This window comes from Nothobranchius furzeri, chromosome 15 (assembly GCF_043380555.1).
Source record: "Nothobranchius furzeri strain GRZ-AD chromosome 15, NfurGRZ-RIMD1, whole genome shotgun sequence".
Lineage (NCBI taxonomy): Eukaryota > Metazoa > Chordata > Actinopteri > Cyprinodontiformes > Nothobranchiidae > Nothobranchius > Nothobranchius furzeri.
In genome coordinates this window covers 37,126,831-37,143,975 of record NC_091755.1, presented here as the reverse complement: position 1 = coordinate 37,143,975, position 17,145 = coordinate 37,126,831, and the positions used below count along the sequence as shown (strand labels likewise).

At 42.2% G+C, this 17,145-nt stretch overlaps 1 protein-coding gene across 1 annotated transcript; it reads left to right on the top strand.

Annotated features, from left to right (window-relative positions):
* Positions 1–207: 207 nt before the first annotated feature.
* dgkaa (diacylglycerol kinase, alpha a) lies at positions 208–16,684 on the top strand. The gene is made up of 24 exons (XM_015967054.3): positions 208–353; positions 7,199–7,301; positions 7,610–7,686; positions 8,737–8,866; positions 9,058–9,132; positions 9,214–9,263; positions 9,383–9,457; positions 9,713–9,829; positions 10,738–10,855; positions 10,987–11,075; positions 11,183–11,302; positions 11,865–11,963; positions 12,137–12,223; positions 12,325–12,398; positions 12,474–12,548; positions 12,653–12,738; positions 12,818–12,907; positions 13,002–13,162; positions 13,265–13,329; positions 13,587–13,677; positions 13,809–13,995; positions 15,436–15,553; positions 15,718–15,778; positions 15,859–16,684. The coding sequence occupies exons 2-24, from the start codon at positions 7,226–7,228 to the stop codon at positions 15,928–15,930; spliced, it is 2,193 nt and encodes a 730-aa protein (XP_015822540.1). The 5' UTR covers positions 208–353; positions 7,199–7,225; the 3' UTR covers positions 15,931–16,684.
* Positions 16,685–17,145: the final 461 nt, after the last annotated feature.

Sequence of the window (17,145 nt, the reverse complement as noted above, 5' to 3'; positions counted from 1 at the left end):
ACTACTTCTTTAAAAGCAACCAGAGTATACTGTATCGATTTTCTTTAATTGAGGGTAATGTTAAAGGCAATTTAGTGGAGCACTGCTTTAAAACTTTCCAAATGGATGCAAGTGTAATGGGAATGTCTTGGTTACAGAGAGCGGGCGAGGCGTGGCGGTGCTTGTGTTTGACAGGAGGGGTGTTCTCACTCACTCTCTGCCCAGCACAGCACTACTTCACGGCTTCCACTCCGCCGTCCTGCCGCCCCCATTCGAAGTTTGCTTTGCTTGCCGCCTGTCGTTGGGATCGTACGCGGCTGCGGTGCTGCAACCACGACGAGCCGAAAAACAACTGGAGCGTCGAGAGAAGAAAGGTAAATGACCCAGAAACAGAAAACATGTCCGGGCTCGCGCTGATTGAAGTTTCACTGCGGCTCTGATCCAAACCCGTGTTTTTTAGCAGCTTATAAACGCCATAACACAGAGGGATAATTTTAGCCCGTGGGGTTTGCGTTACCGTCTGTAGCTGGGAATAAAACCTGCACATGGTCATGTGGCAACAACAGAATAGTTCACTCAGCAGAAAAACAAGCTTCAGAGCAAATCTACCGTATCTGGATATAATGCGCTATCCTTTTTTAGGATGTTCACGAACAGACACCATTTCTGTTCCTTTTACCAACACGACTGTTACAATATTAAGCTTCTTAAGTTACATTTGAGGAACCCTTCTGATGAGAAGCACTGACGTTTGACAGCCCACTTTTCCCTTCAGTTGTCAACACAGTTTACAACTTAATATGTTACTAGCGAGCTGCTTACAATCCTCGTGTGATAAGATCTTATCTGAGTGACCCCTTTTGTGATTATGGGTGTTCCAGGATATTGTGCCATATACAAAACCAAACAGCTCAGACAGGGAACATGTCAGAGGGTTTGCACTGTGTGATTGTCAGGAGGACTGCAAAATCCATGATGTGTGAAGTGGGCGTTGGTGGGCACTGTCACTTCTCTGAGATCATTGTTTACTCAGAGCTCTCTTTACACTTTCTTTTGACTGTAAAGGGTGACTGAGTTTCAGTCGTCATCTTAACTGGAAACCTAAAACGCATAGTTCTGTAAGCCGATTAGACTGTTTTATTGAGACGTTTTCCATAACGTGGTCTGCTGAGGCAAAACTACAGTAGTCCAGGAGATGATATCAAATACGTGTGCATGGATAAACTCACTTCTCTAAATATAGTTGTTATATTTTTGTATTTAGCACTGACTTCCTTTATCCTCATTCTGCTTTTGTAACTACAATTGTAAATTTGGGATTTAGAATAGCAAGAGCTTATTGTTATTGGGCAACACATTTGCACACATTCCTCTTGTGGTGAAGTTAGAAAAAACACATCTACTCAAAGTAAGATCTCTAGAAAGTTAAATGAGAACTACAAATATTTATTAACAAGTTTATGTAAGTAGTTTGCTCTTCTAGGACAGAAATGTTGCTCATAACAGCGTGACGGGTGTATTTATAAAGCGTGAACACGTTATTATCATGTGGTAACATGCTGTAACGTTTTCTCTTTGTTAGATGAGTCCTCTCAATCTTCTGCAAGCAAATTCAGTTATTTTCACAATATGGACGTATGATATCTGCTCAAACTGACTTGTCTGATTAGATATGTTTCAGCTGTAGATAATAATGCAGGTAAAACACGACGTGTGCGTGTGTGTGTGACAGGTTTATTACTACATGGATTGACTATATGCCTTTGAGCTAACAGACTCTGATTATGAAAATGGAAAATCTTACATGGTGGTATTTTTTATTCATTTTTTAAAGCTGAAAAAATACATTTACTGTAGTTTCATTTTTATTTGGTAGCGCTGTGGGTGTGACCCCATGTTTCTTGAAAACACTTGAGCAATTAAAAAAAACGAACTTGGTTGGTTCTAGTGCAAGTCTGGTCAGGTTTTACCTTTTTTTCCCCTCATCAAAACGCAGCTTGATGTTCTGCAAGGCTGCCTCCACAAAATAAAAAAAAGACTCTTATATAAGTCACATTCAAGTCTGAACTCAAGACTGATAGGCCGGCCTCACTTTGAGGCTGGGGGGGCGGGCGAAACCTTGCCTACATTTTCCAAGAAGGCAGTGATTCATACTGTGGAGAATGCCTTTTTTTCTTCTTTTTTTCAAAATCTAAATTTATTGTGTTTTATTTAATCCAGTCTCTCTTCAGCTGAGCCTGTAGTTTGCATACCATCCAGTTCCTCACAATAATAAACAAAGGAAAGCCCTCTTAAAGGCTGTGACTACGCAGTAATAATACAGTACTTGTGGGATTTTAAAAACACTTGTTATTTATTAGTAAATTAGGAGCTGTTTTTATAGATAAGGACATTTTTCCAGCTCACTGTTTAACTCAATGTAGTAAATCAAATTACCTATCTGTTATCTGTACCAACAAGTCACCAGTTCATCACAGGGACAAACAACCAGCCACACACTCACACATGGGGATCATTTACAGTCTCTAATTAACCTGACTTATGGGTTTCTGGTCGGTGACGAAGCCGGAGTAAGCAGGAAAAACTCACACATGCATGGAGACAACGTGCTGACTCCACGCAGGAAGGCCACAGCTGGGATTTAAACCTGCGACCTTCTTGCTGCATGGCCACAATGCTACCAGCTCTTCCACCATGCAGCTGTAAATCTATATAAATTATGCCAATGTTAATTTGGCAGTTTTCCTGTGGTTGAATCTAGTGAAGATCTCAAAAGCAGTTAGAGTTCCCTGAATCCCCTAAGGGAGCTTGCATAAACACACAGAAAGTTATTTTTTTCTCTGCCAGAGGTTCTGTCATTTTTGGTTTAACCTGCAAAGTGACCCCTGAAGCTGACGATCCATTTATAGTAAGGGAGTATTCCCCCGTTTGTGCTGTGAGTCACAGGAACATCTTTGCAGTTTGGAGCACAGGCTCTGGTTTAGACGGGCTGGTGCATGGAGGGGTGAAGGTAGGAGCGGGCCACTGGGCTACCCCTGTCTGAGCTGGCTGCCTGTGGATCCTCCTACCTGTTAGTCACCCGTGGCGGTGCTTTGACGGAGAGCAGCTGATGGAGGGAAACACTTTCCATAGCAACCGTGCATGTCGGCCCTTCCCCTCTATTATTCTGATGCAATCTGCTCACGCTTCACAGAAGAGAATTGTTGCAGTTTCAGGAGTGAAACAGCAAGCCGGCATTACATGTAGACCTAGCTTTTAGCTTCTCACAGAACACCAACAGTCTTTTCCAACCACAGAAAGACAACTTCAGTGACATACACCCTGCAAGTGTTGCAAAACAGCAGATTTCCTTGACTCAAGGCGTGGGCGTCGTGACAGCTTGCACAGACATAGACCTCATGGAAAAAGGTCATCCCAAGTATGCCTTGAACTTATGCCCGTAAAGAGTTTATTAGTAGTTGATGGTTTTACCTCCAGATGTTAGTTATTTCACCATGTTGGTTTTATGAGGAAGCTGTTTTCTAGTTAAGAGATTAAAGCAAACAACTAGTTCCAGACAAGTGTTTTTATTAGCTGTAGCCTCACAATTTAACATTTAGATTTGACCACTTTTCTAATTTAAGAAAGCAGCCGTGCTGTTTTTGTATATTTGCTCATGATGTATGTGGTGCAGTAGTTTTCAAAGCTGATTACATTGAGCAACTATTTGTTTACGCAAAGTTGCTTCTCATTTTGTAACAAGAGAAAACCAAAGTTAATGAAATTAAATATGTTTTAATATTTCATGTGCACACAACAGATGTTTTTTTTTACATGAATGCATCCATGAAAGAATATAAACAGTCCCCCCCCGAAAAAACAGCTGCCACTTAGCTGTAGTCCAGCGTGACCTTATTGTGGGCCGAATCAGTCACATGCTCTGTATTTAGTCTTTTCAGGCGTCAGGCCTTCTGGAAACCTCTTGAAATATTTATGTTTGCTTCAGTATGCTCATTAAGTTGATGCCATTGTTTTTCAGAAGTCCATCCCACGTTTCTGAGTGCAGACAACTGGCCCTGAATGTATCACACTATTCATTTCTCCTCTAAGTACATTGAATGCCTCTTCCTGTGCTCCGTGTTCCCACTGCACCTAATGCCCCCCCTCCCCTCCTCCCCTGCATTGTGCATGCAAATCATTATCTAATCAGGAAGAGGGGAATCAGATTACTCCCGATAGGCTCGAGATTGTGTAGAAGCAAACAAAAATGATGATGATGCTCAGCTGGGAAGGGGAGAAAATAGAGTCACAGAATAGCTCTTGATCACTCGTCTGGAAATGATGAAAGCTGGAAAGGAACAGTGACGATGAGAAGTTTCTTAAACAAGAGGAGTCCAATTAAACTCAGAAGCCTATTTTTAGATTATTTACAAGACTGTGTTTGAAGGTTTGAAGCTGGAGTCAGGAGCATGTTTGATGGATAAACATTTAAGGTCTGTAGTTTGGTGATGGCTTGCAGTTGTTTTTTTCGTGTAGTTGGACGTTCATGTGCCACTTGGCCGTCGATATGGGCCTGGTCCACCACATTGGCTGCATAAACAGCAGCGCTAGGCAACGCCACTGACCTTTTGAGGGAATTAAGTGAGGACAGCGTGGACCTTTCGAAGTCCAAAGAGAGCAAACATGTCCACACCACACTGTAGGGAGCCGACGTTATTTCACATTATTTTAATTATTTTTTTCAGTACACTCCTTGTCCTTTAAGTGATCTGATTGTTTTTTGGGTGCAGACAGCTGTCGCCGGTGCTGGCACCAGCTGCACCTGAATGTGGATAAAAGACAAAAGTCTGAACCTTTAAAGGGAAGGGCTTTTCATCATATAGTCTACTTTCATGTTGTGTTTCACTAGAGGATAACAGAACAGGTTTTATGTTTTACAAGACATGTAATGGATGTATACAGTGTTTCTGCTGTTCTTTTGTTCCCGTGGACTCCAGAAATCCTTTCTGTTCCTGATTATTTGATTTTAAGCCAAAGAGGTAGCTCCAAAGGCAAGCAATGTTTTTCCTGTGTGTGTGCGTGTGTGTGTGTGTGTGTGTGTGTGTGTGTGTGTGTGTGTGTGTGTGCGTGTGCGAGTGTGTGCTTGTTTTTGTTTGTTTGTGGTAACAAAATGCCCCATGACAGATTTTAATCAAACTTTCAGAAAGTCTTTATTGGATGTTCCTCTACAGCCGACGTTGGGAGCCAACTTGATTAAAGATGGTCGCCACCACCAACCGACTATTAAAAACCTAAAGGCTATAATTCAGTTAGCCTTAAAGATCAAGAGCTAGTTTTATGTGCTAGTAGTACTGACATACTAACAGATTAAAAGGGATTTTGCTATAATTCATGAGCTTAAACCTAACATTATTCTCAAGATTTCACCAAAAACAGCTATAATCAGATTGTTTCTTTACAATTTTTAGTTTTTAGTTGTAAATATAAAGGAATATATAGCTTTTTGGTTTGGTAAATTCTTGGAATAGACTTTTGTCAGTGATCCATTTTATTTTAAGCCTTTATATAAAGCTGTAAGAATTCCAGTAAATCAGACACAAGGTGCATGCCAGCAACATCTACGGTAGTCCTCACTACCATTAACAGCACGCACATGAAGAGCATTGGTAGCTTCGTTTTGGTGAAACATTTGGGTTTATTCCAGCTAACATTGTCTTCACGATGCTCCACAGTAATATTACATCTGTGTTTGTTCCTAATGTCATGCAGCCCTACTTCACTGTCTTTTGTTTTCCATTTTCATCCTGTTATGAAAGCATTATTAATAAAATGTTAATTTAATCAACAGGTATGGTGAAAGAGAGCTGTGGTTGAAGTGCTGATTAATCTGAAGTGAAGCCTAATATCCCTTAATGGAAAATAATTCAGACAAACCCCATGCAGCTTCCTCTGATTACACACATTTGCACTTCACATTCGATTAAAACATTGTGTGTTTTGTTAAGTAAAGCTGGTAAAATGATTTGTATCCTTTCTGATCTTAGAGATCAACAAAAGATAATTACAAAATCAACATTTGACTTAATGAGATAAAATTCTTACCAGAGTGAAACTGAAGATGTAAAACAATAAATGTCCTATTCTTAATAAATACATGCAAAAGGCAGATTTTCTTTTTGTTAATACATATAGTAAATATTTTATAGAATGCATGGTTTAAATTTTAATTCTTGCTGTAGATTTATTTAGATTTTAGGCCTGACTCTTCTGCTTCAGTGGACCAGAGAGGTCAGTCTTTACTTCCTTAGATCATATTTCTTTGCCGACATAATTGGAAAGCATTGATTGTAACTCCATGAAGTTTTCTTTAGATGCTCTGTGCGTTTCTCTGCTGGACTGTTTTTATTGACAATGCATCAAGCAGGATGTTTACTATCACCAGGCCATTAACTGGCTTCTTAAATGGTTAATGAGCTGTATATGTAACTGATGTTTTTCCTGTTATGACAGAATTTCTTTTATTTGTGTTTCAGTGGCTCTCTTAATGCTGATGAAAGTGTTTCTCGAGGCTTCACGCATCCTCCTCCTAAACATGGCATCAGATTAGTTCAAATTGCACTGCGAGGCTCCCTCTGTCATTCAGAGGCTTTATTCACCCGCAACCATGTGACATTTAAGTCTTCTTCCTTTTTGTATTAAAGGGGAGGCCCCTCTTCAAGCCTGCTTGGTTTTTGCAACTTCCAATGTTGTTTATCTCTGCATTCAAACACTGTCGGAGCTGCTTAGCCGATCGCTGCCTTCATGGCTCGTTTTTCAAAGCTAATGTAGGCCAGTAAGTGTGTAGAAACATATTTAGGGTGCAGGGAATCCCTGGAGTCTTAAGCACCATGGGTTCCTTTTGGCTAACAGACCCAGTTTCAGCTGGTTTGTCCGTCTTTACACACGTTACACTATCATATTTATCATGCTGGGAATTAAAGCTTTATTATGAGAAAAAAAAGTGTAAAAAATAATCAAAATTATTCAGTTTAAGTTTTCATTTGTGAGCGTTTTTTTCCCCACTCTTTGGATGTCAGTCCTCCGTGTTTACAATCATGGATCTCTACAGTGAAAGATGGAAGATGCTATCTTTTGCTTGCAGCCACGCTTTTATGTTTTACAAAAGAAGCAGTCTGCTGCTCACCCACCTTGTCTTTTCTCGCCGTCTATATTTCACTGTTTCTCGCCTGTGTGTACACAGGCAGGCAGTTAGCGCACAAGAGGCACGATGTCCGCCCCCACAAACCCAGAGGTGAAGGAACTGAACCCTGTCGACTTCATCCAGCTACAGCAGTACATTGATTGTGAGTACAGACAGACAAGTAGGCGAACCGGCGGGCGGGCGGGCAGCTTCTGCAGCGCTTAGCATCCCTCCCCACACACACTTCCACCCACACACACTCAATTACACTCGCTCATGGTTTCTCTTATCTAGAGGAGGCAGCAGTAGTTTTTTGTTTTTTTTAATTCTCACAACTTTGGCATGTCCTTATATTAGTGTACTCCTGATATTTTATGTATTAAATGAGAAAAAAATTCCCAGAGGATTGGTGCACTCCTCACATCGCTGTATTATCCCTGGGTGACATCTGTGTGTGTTCTCTCCTCCCAGACTGCAGCTTGAAGGTGAAAGATGTGCTGAGGGAATTTGATAAAGATGGCAGGCTGGCCCGGCACAGACATGGAGAGGTGAGGGGACGCTGTGTTTTGCTCCTCACGGTCGAGTTCACTCCTCCAGAAGTGACTCACGGCCACGACAGCTGCACCGCTCAGAACCGAGCAAAATAAAAGCTCTGACTGCAGCTGCTGGGTGTGAAATGTGACTGTGATTCATGTATATTGGGCGGTTATTAATTATCCCCATGCTGCTTAATTAGATTCCAACCTATCGATCATAACGACTCAGCCGTTGCTTTTTAGCGAGTCTGTAAATGTAAATGACTTCCTTAGATGAGCCCACGCAGCGGGTCCCGCTTTATAGGGAGGGACTTGTCCTGGTGCAGAGTAGGCACTAAAGTAAATGAAAACAGAGCTCTGCATGGCTGATGCTGCTGGAAGCTAACACAATCGTTATCGATGCAACTGGGCTATGTTCAGTTTTATTGTGAAATCTGATGGAAATGTGGGTTTTACAGTTGCAGAAAGGCATTAGTACAACACAGAAGAACCAGGATGTGCTCAGAATAAATGAGGACTGAATGCTTCTGTGTCCTCTGCTCTACTTTTCACTTCATGACTTATTTGCTTTGATTGAAGTTTTAAGTATTACTGGGGCATCTCTGCAGGGTGTCAGCTGGAAAAGAGGGATAACGTCAACATGAAATGGATTTATGGTTCACAATTGTCAAGGGAATACTGCTTATTAGCCCTGCAGGATAAGATCACGTGATTCGAGTCCATCTGTCAAGCCAAACAGATGGAGCAGAATCTTAAATCAGGTTGCTTTTTGTTTTGTGTCACAGTCACGTGACACCCTGCAATCAGTCCAAACTCATCTGACACATTTCTACAAATTAATAATAGATTAAACAGGTCTGAGTTGCCGCTTGGATTGATGAAAACTTGGTGTTTTTTTCAAAGACTAACAAGAAACGTGAGATTTTCACAGAGCAGCAAAAATGGGATCTTCCCTTATTTTCAGAACCGATCCAGAGCAAACCATGCAAAGAAAGCTCAGCCATTTTTATTTTTTTCCACTAAGCGGATGAAAACAACACAACTGTTCTTTTTTCCTTTCAGTGCATCAATGAAGAAGGCTTCCGTCATTTCCTTAAGGCTTATTTAGAAGTGGAGGATTTCCCTTCAGATCTCTGCCAGCGACTTTTCCGCTCTTTCCAAAACTCCAAACCCACCCAGGAAGAAAGCACCAGTGAGATTATCCATACAGCCTCTATTCAGGCAGCTCATTGCCTTCACTTTACTGCAAGGCCCTTATCGGTTTACGTTATGGCCTATTTGCTGCACAGTCCTTTATCGCTGCATGCCTGTTCAGGACTTTTTGTGCACATATGGTAACCAGAGTATTCACAGCCCTCTCCCTTTCCTCCATCTCTCCTGTAGAGGAGGTCTTCCTCAAGGATGTTTCGTGCTACTTCTCTCTCCTGGAGGACGGCCAGCCCATGGACAAACTAGAATGTAAATGCTTTTGTTTGTTTTCTGCCCAGAATCTCTTCAGTCATGGTCTGGTAGTCCCTTTCATTTCCTTTCTATCTTTAGTTGCTTTCAGGCTCTATGACAGAGATGGTAATGGAGTCCTCGACAGCTCTGTAAGTAGTCTAGAAAGTTGTTTATATCACAGCTTTAATTTGGTCACTTCATCATACCAAACACAGACAAAGACAATCCCTTCTCTTGTTTTTACATTTAATCTTTTGTTTTCCAACAGGAAGTGGATCGGATTATTGCTCAGATGATGCACGCTGCAGAGTATTTGGACTGGGACGTGTCTGAACTGGAGCCTGTAAGTCCCAGAGTGCTGTGCTCTGAAGCATGGATGACCCATAATCTAATTAAACTCTGCACAAACTTTACTTACATCCCTGACAGTAAGTTACTTCCATCTAATTTCAGTGACAGAAGCTCATTTATCTGGCACTCTTTAATGGATGTCATCAAATTTGCTGATTTTTATGCCCGATTAATTTCAAAAACTACATGGCCCTTGTTTTAAAATGTGTGTTGATTGGATATTAAGAGCTAAATCTGATCCCATCAGGTTCTGAAGGACATGATGACAGCGATTGATGCTGACAGGAGTGGTACAGTGTCTCTGAAAGAATGGGTGGAAGGAGGCATGAACAATGTTCCCCTGCTGGTCCTGCTGGGTCTCAAGGTGACAACAGCTGTATTTCTCGTTTTATGATGCTTTCCCGTCAAAAGCTGAGCTGAAACCTCTTTGTTTTAATGGCAGGTGTGACCGTAGCTGTCCTTTAGAAAACCTGGCCTTGTAGTTCTCATCTGTCATTTCCTGATCCTTCTCCTCGCTGTCTCTAAGGGCCTTTATGTCGACTCAGTGTTACAGGGTGTGGTAATGCCATCCCCCCTCATGCAAGCTCTGCACCATCACAGTGCTGGAGTGTTTTTCCCTTTGCTCTGCACCACCTGAATGCTAGCATAAAACATCAACTTTTCCAGCTAGTGTTCTGTACTGGAGTGCTGAACAGCTCTGGTGCAGATTTGAAGCATAAAAATGTTCTCCTAAGACCAACGGTGTCTTAAATTAGCATTGTAGGTTTGGTTTAATTTGATGGCCAGAATGAGAAAGCTGCACTGCAGCTGTCTAAAACCACAACCTAGGTTATATCTATTGGTTTGGCTTCTGCAACAATGCTGGGGACTTCCCCCCCCAAGCTATTTCTAGCTAGCACTGGACATTTGAAGCCTGGAGTGTGTGAATTCAGCCCCCTCACTGTTGATGAGTGCTGCCCACTATGCCTCATACAGCAGGTGATACATCATGCCGGAATAACAGATCATGTTTTCTGTCCTCTGTCTGCTTTTTAAACTGATTGAAGAAAGTCGCCTAACTGGGTGTTGATAAAGAGTCCTGTCAGATCTGATTTTGTGCTCCCATAATGTTCTACGGTTAGCACGATTTTCAGTACACGGAGCAGCAAGAGGGGGGAAAACGCCAGTAGAAATGCAAAAAGCACTAAAGCGTTGTGTCTGTAGGACACGTTCTGTTGTAAACAGACTAACAAATGTTCATCCCTTTTTTCCATTGCTGTCGATGACGATCAGATGACCCAAAAGGACGGGCAGCACCTCTGGAGGATGAAGAATTTTAACAAGCCTGTTTACTGCAACGTGTGTCAGAGCATGCTGCTGGGCATCAGGAAACAAGGGTTGTGCTGCACCTGTAAGTACCTGAACCGGCCAGAGGAGGGCGCCGCTACAGCAACATTTATTCCAAAGCATTGCAGTTTCACACTGTAACATGTTTTATTTCTAGGAGTGTGTGCTGACATGTTAATGGGTCTGTGTATGCAGGTTGCAAATACACAGTCCACGGACGCTGTGCTAACAAGAACCCAGCTCCTTGCACCAAGACGTATGTGAAGTCAAAGAAAGAAACCGGGGTACGCTAGCTGCTCTGGGACAACTTCTGATGAAAACTCTGAGTTTAGATTAGATTTGGTCCTTCATCTTAAAGCTTTTAGGTGCGAACATGTTTCCCACTTTACAGGTTCCAACGCATGACTGGGTGAGTGGGAACTGCGATTCAAGGAAGTGCGATCGATGCCAAAAGAAGATCAAGAGCTTCCAAGGCTTAACGGGCAAACACTGTGTGTGGTGCCACATAATGGTGAGGAAGAATCTCCCTGCCTGGCTTTAAATGGAAAAAAGATTTATCTCTAGATGTAAAAATGCTTCCCTTTCATTATTCAAAGTACAGCCTTGCTGCTTCTTCTGGTCTGGTACCGGTGTCTGAACAGATTTTCTGAACTGATTCAGTGAGGAGACAAACCCTTCACCGTATATATGTGAACATGATGTGGTTCTCTGCTATAAGAGGAGGTTATTTTTCTGAAATATGGTTGTGCACAAACAACAGATGGGCACTTTTCAGCATGATTCTGCTTTCAGTAGAAGAAACATGCCTGCTGGTCCGGGGATCTGTGTCTGCGGTAACTTTACAGTAAATTGCGATGTGGGTTTATTATAAAAACGACCCTGAGGAACAACACGGGTGTTTTTTTTCTGGTTTAGCAAACGTATATCTGAGCTCTGATGGGATTTGGATGCATTTCATCTCTTAAACCTGTAAAAATCAAGGCAGGAATGTAAAGTTGAATTTCTGAGGTAAAAATGGATTCTGTCAGTCACGACTGCTCTGATGTAATGCGCCACCTGTTTGTGTTATCCAGTGTCATGATGACTGTGCACACCAGGAGCCAGCAGAGTGTACCTGTGGGCCGCTCCGAGACCACATCCTGCCGCCATGGGCGATATATCCTGTTATAATGGTACAGAAATATCCTCAGGCTCAAGTACAGTGCAAACACAAGTTCAGAACCCAAGGCTGTTTCTTGTTTTCGGTCAACATGTTCCCTGTCTTTTGTTTCGTATTCTCAAAAGTCAGAAAAGCATTTATATTTCCGCTGGTTTGTTTACTCTGTTCACGTTTTTCTCCCTGAAGGAGAGATCAAACAATGTGAAGAATGGCGGCCCCAGCGTAACAGATGACTGCAACCTCAATATCACCCCTGATGGACAGGTGCTTCAGGTAGGGGTCTACACAGAGCTCTAGGAGAATATAAAAAGCTGGAACGTGCGATTTACTCTTGTACTGTCAGTAAACACCTCCAAGTGTTTTTGTATTAACAGATCAACCCGGTGCCAAACACCCATCCTCTCCTGGTGTTTGTCAACCCTAAAAGTGGAGGCAAGCAGGGAGAAAGGTGAGCTCGAATCCCACAAGAGCAGAGCACAACAGATCTCTCAGCTCATTGTTAATTTTTTTTCATGGATTTTAGGATTCTGCGTAAGTTTCAGTATTTACTGAATCCGAGGCAGGTGTACAACCTTTCAAATGGTGGACCTGGACCAGGGTGAGTCACATCAGATCGCGTTATCCTGAGGATTCATCTAAGTACTGCTTCATCCTTTTCTGTTGGAGTCATCATCGTCATCATCATCATCGTCTGTGATTCAGGCTGAGTTTCTTCAGAAACCTGGAGAACTACAGAATCTTAGTGTGTGGAGGAGACGGCACCGTTGGCTGGATTCTGGATGCAATAGGTCAGCTTGATAGTTCCTGTACAGGTCACATATAACCTAACCCCATATTTGACCCTGGACTTATTTTTACTTTTTTTAGACAAAACCACTCTTCAGGTACGACCGCCTGTTGCTGTCCTCCCACTAGGCACAGGAAACGACCTTGCTCGATGTCTGCGTTGGGGCGGAGGTGAAGCAGTTTTCTTTTTTAGGTGAAACGTATAGAAACCCTGTATGATCTGTGCACGTGAATCTCACTGGTTGTGTGTTCATCTCTTTCCCAGGGTATGACGGTGAAGATCTGACTCGTATTCTTCATTTCATTGAGGGCAGCTCTCAGGTGCTGATGGATCGCTGGAGCGTGCAGGTCATACCCGATGAGATTCAGGAGAAGGGAGACCCCGTGCCATATGAAATCATCAACAACTACTTCTCAATTGGAGTCGTGAGTTTCTGACAACAACCCACACATCAGGACGCGTTCCGTTTTCAGCTGGCAGAGTCGTTTGCTGTAACTACTCATTGTTTTGTTGTATTGCTTTGACAGGATGCCTCTATTGCTCACCGGTTTCACACAATGAGAGAGAAACATCCCCAGAAATTTAACAGCAGGTATGAAACTTCTTTGTTTTAATCTGGAACCCCAAAAATGAAAGATTATCCCAAAACGATGGCAAGACGCTGTTTCAGGTGCCGGTTCCCCTTTTACGGTTCCCACTTTTTAAAGCTGAAAAAAGATGGCTGCAGGTGGTGACAGCAGGTGTCTGTGGCAGCGAGCGTCACCACACAACTCGTGTCCCTTCAAGAGAAAATGCTGTGTGAATGTGAAGTAACAGTTAAACTTAAAAGGCACTTTTTTGTAACTGCAGGATGAAAAACAAGCTGTGGTATTTTGAATTTGCTACTTCAGAAACCATCTCTGCTTCCTGCAAGAAACTGAGCGAAAGCTTAACAATAGAGGTGAGCAAGCAGCACCAGCAGCACCAGAACTGCAGATGTGCATTTTGTCTTGGAAACAAATACCCCCCATTTTCCTGCAGACAGTTTCCTGATGCTTCTCTCTGTCTCTTCCTGTCTCTGTGGCCTGCTAGTGCTGTGGTACTCCTCTGGACCTCAGTAGCCTGTCTCTGGAGGGGATTGCAGTTCTTAACATTCCCAGCATGCACGGTGGCTCCAACCTTTGGGGTGAGACCAAAAAAGTGGACACCAAGGGGCTAACAGGTCAGGAAGAGCCTGAGGTGATCATCAACCCAGATGTCCTGAAAGTGACCTCCCAAGGTAGTTTCTCCCTACTGAACCATGTGACTAGTTTATAATATGGAAGTTCCTCTTTGCTCTCCAGAGTCCATTAGCTGATTGTTTTTAGTTAAGTCTAAATCCAGATTTCCTGTGGTTATCAAGCTTCGTAAATTGATCGTACATTACAGCCACAGCTCCAAACCACTCACTAACTAAATCAGACCTGCATTTTGGCTTCACGTGAAAACACAAACATCTGATGTCCAGCCATAACACTGCCCAGTCTCTACGTCTGAATAAACACATCCGTAACTAAGTTCACTCTCAGCTGAAAGCTGCTGCTGCGCTCTTCTGCTAATCTGCTGTCACCTTCACATAATAACGTTAGATAAGCGTACATTTAAAACCTTCTCTGTGGCCTAGTGGTATGAGTGTCCACCCTGGGGCTGGGAGATCGGGGTTCAAATCCACAACCGGGTCATACCAAAGACCCAATGCCTCCCTGCTTGACACCCGCCTTTGAGGGGTTGGATTTGGGGAGTTTAAACCACCAAATAGTTCCTGAGCACTGCTGCTCCTGCAGCTCATAGCTCCCCATGGGGATGGGTCAGATGGAGAGAAGATGACTAATGGGACTTTACCTTGACTTTAATTTGTAGGAATCAGTTAAAAAGTAGACATTAATAATAAAGATCCGCCCCATTACCTTTGTTCAACATAACTGAATTAGTGCAACCTAAACTCTGAGCATTAGCATCAGCAACATTAGTGTCATTTATACAAACATTCATTTATGCATCCAACCCTACTGCTTCTAAATGTGTTAAAGCTGAGGAATGATCTCTGGCCACTAGATGGCAGTAGAAACTTGCTATAAAATAAGTCATCTGTTCACATGCAGATTACACACACACACACACCCTGCATCAACATTGCACTCATGTGAGTAGTGCGCATGTATGGTAAAACTGAGAATTTAATGGTAACCCTCTGGAGGCAGGCGTTGCAGATTTGCAACGTTAAAGCCTACCTGGTTACTCCACACACGTATTTCATGAGCATTTTTAAACTCTGAAGTACCCCTGAAGGACTTAGTTGTTCGTCCTTTTATCAAAACTTATTTTGAGCCTGAGAGGGTTAAATTAAGTGCATTGTGCTCACATTATTATCATTGGTTGGTGTGTTGGGTGGTTGACCGCCCCAGTAAAACGTAGGTGCTGAGGTAGCAGAGAGGTGTTACACTGGTTTAGTTCTGCAACCAGAATCCATCCATCTTACTGAGATGCTTGTTTCACATGAAAACTAATTTGGATCATTTGCAGTTTGATTAGTTTGTGTTAGGATTAATAATAAATGTGTACAAAAAGATATATATAAAATGTTAATCATGCAGAATGAATGTGAATATCTTCTCAATCCGACTGAACCGTCCTTCCTCTGGCTGCGATGGTGCTTCCTTCTGTCTGTTTTACTTGTCAGATCTGAGTGATCGTCGACTGGAGGTGGTCGGCCTTGAAGGAGCCATGGAAATGGGACAGATCTACACCGGCCTCAAGAGCGCGGTGCGGCTGGCCAAAACGTCGCAGATCACCATCAGGTGTGAGAGACGTGTTTTGACTTTCCCAGCTCAGGTCTTAGTCCTGATAGAGTCGTTGGCTGAACCTTTCCACATAAATGCACTTTTACATTTACCTTGTGTTATTTTAATCACACGTCGGGGTTTATACGCTATTTAATCCCTATGAATTTAACATTTTACAGGACAAAGAAAGCGTTACCAATGCAGATAGACGGAGAGCCGTGGATGCAGCCCCCCTGCACGGTAAACAACACTCAGCAGCCTCAGTGTTAATGAGCTGTTTGGTCTGATAACACTGTTACTCACTGCTGTTTTCTTTTCAGATTCACATCACACACAAGAACCAAGCCTGCATGCTAATGGCTCCACCATCCAAATCAAGTTTCTTCAAATAATACCTGCTAACCGAATGAATGTGTTTACTGTTAAAGAGTGACAGACTTTTAAGTTATGGACTTGCTGTGCAATGTAGATCATTCACATTGTAACTAAGGGCGCATAAGCACATTTCAGCATGAATACAAACTTAACGGTAGGACACGTTTCCATTGTGGCCAAAATGTTTTTTGACCAAACTGTTGTCAGTGTTTTATGAATGTTAACCACTGTTGCTGTCCCAAAACTTGACAGGAAGTGCTGCTCTTTAGGTTAGAGTAAAGTGAATATTATTCTACAAGACAAACATCTGGCTTCACGTGCCTTTATAATCCACACTCTGTGTTACCATGTAGTATTGTTGTTTTGTTGAGGCTGTAAATATGCCCCAAAGCCAAACAGGTGTTCCGGTTTCTTCAGAAACAAAATTGAAGGAAAGGAACAGACTGATGGTAAATGTGTTAGACTTTTTACTAATTTTAAAAGAAATGTGAGTGTTGAGAGGAACAGGAAAGAAAAGCTTGAGCAGTCAGTCTTCTTCTTTGGACCAAATTTAGGAAAATGTGTTTGAGAGCTGAGAGATACTCTCCTAAGACCACAAAGTCATTACATGTTATCTAAGATTTGACATATTGGCTCAGAATATTTATTCTAATTTATGCAGTCTTAATTTAATGCTTTTCAGTCATATCATTTCAATATATATTTAAGGTGTAAATGTAACATTTCTGAAATAACTCCATGTAAAGATTTTAATAAATTGTCTGGACTGAAGTTTTTGTTTTAATTGTTAAAAGCTCATTTTGTAGTTAATGTTAGATTTAGCTTCAAATAGGGTGTGATTACACTTGAATCTGGAGTCACAGATCTGGTCCACTACCAAAATGTTGTCTTCCCTCTGCTTCTCTTTGCCTTTGCCAATGAGGGGATTGATCTTTGCAAGGTAGTATCCCCGTGTTCTCCAAAGTAAATGAAAAGTAAGGTTTTGTGCAGGTTAGAAATCCATCCCTCACCTGCTATCTGAATAATCATGACACATGTGGACACTGTTCCGGCAAATGTTACTCAAAACTTTTCAAAACTTGTAAAAACAAACAAACCAGAGCACTCTAGAAAAAAAAACAACAATCTGGAGTTGCTACGATCACGTGTTGAAAGACCGGACCAATACTGCTCCAACGGGAAAATGCCATAAAATCAATGCAATGTTACAGCATCTCTGGAATACAGAGTCT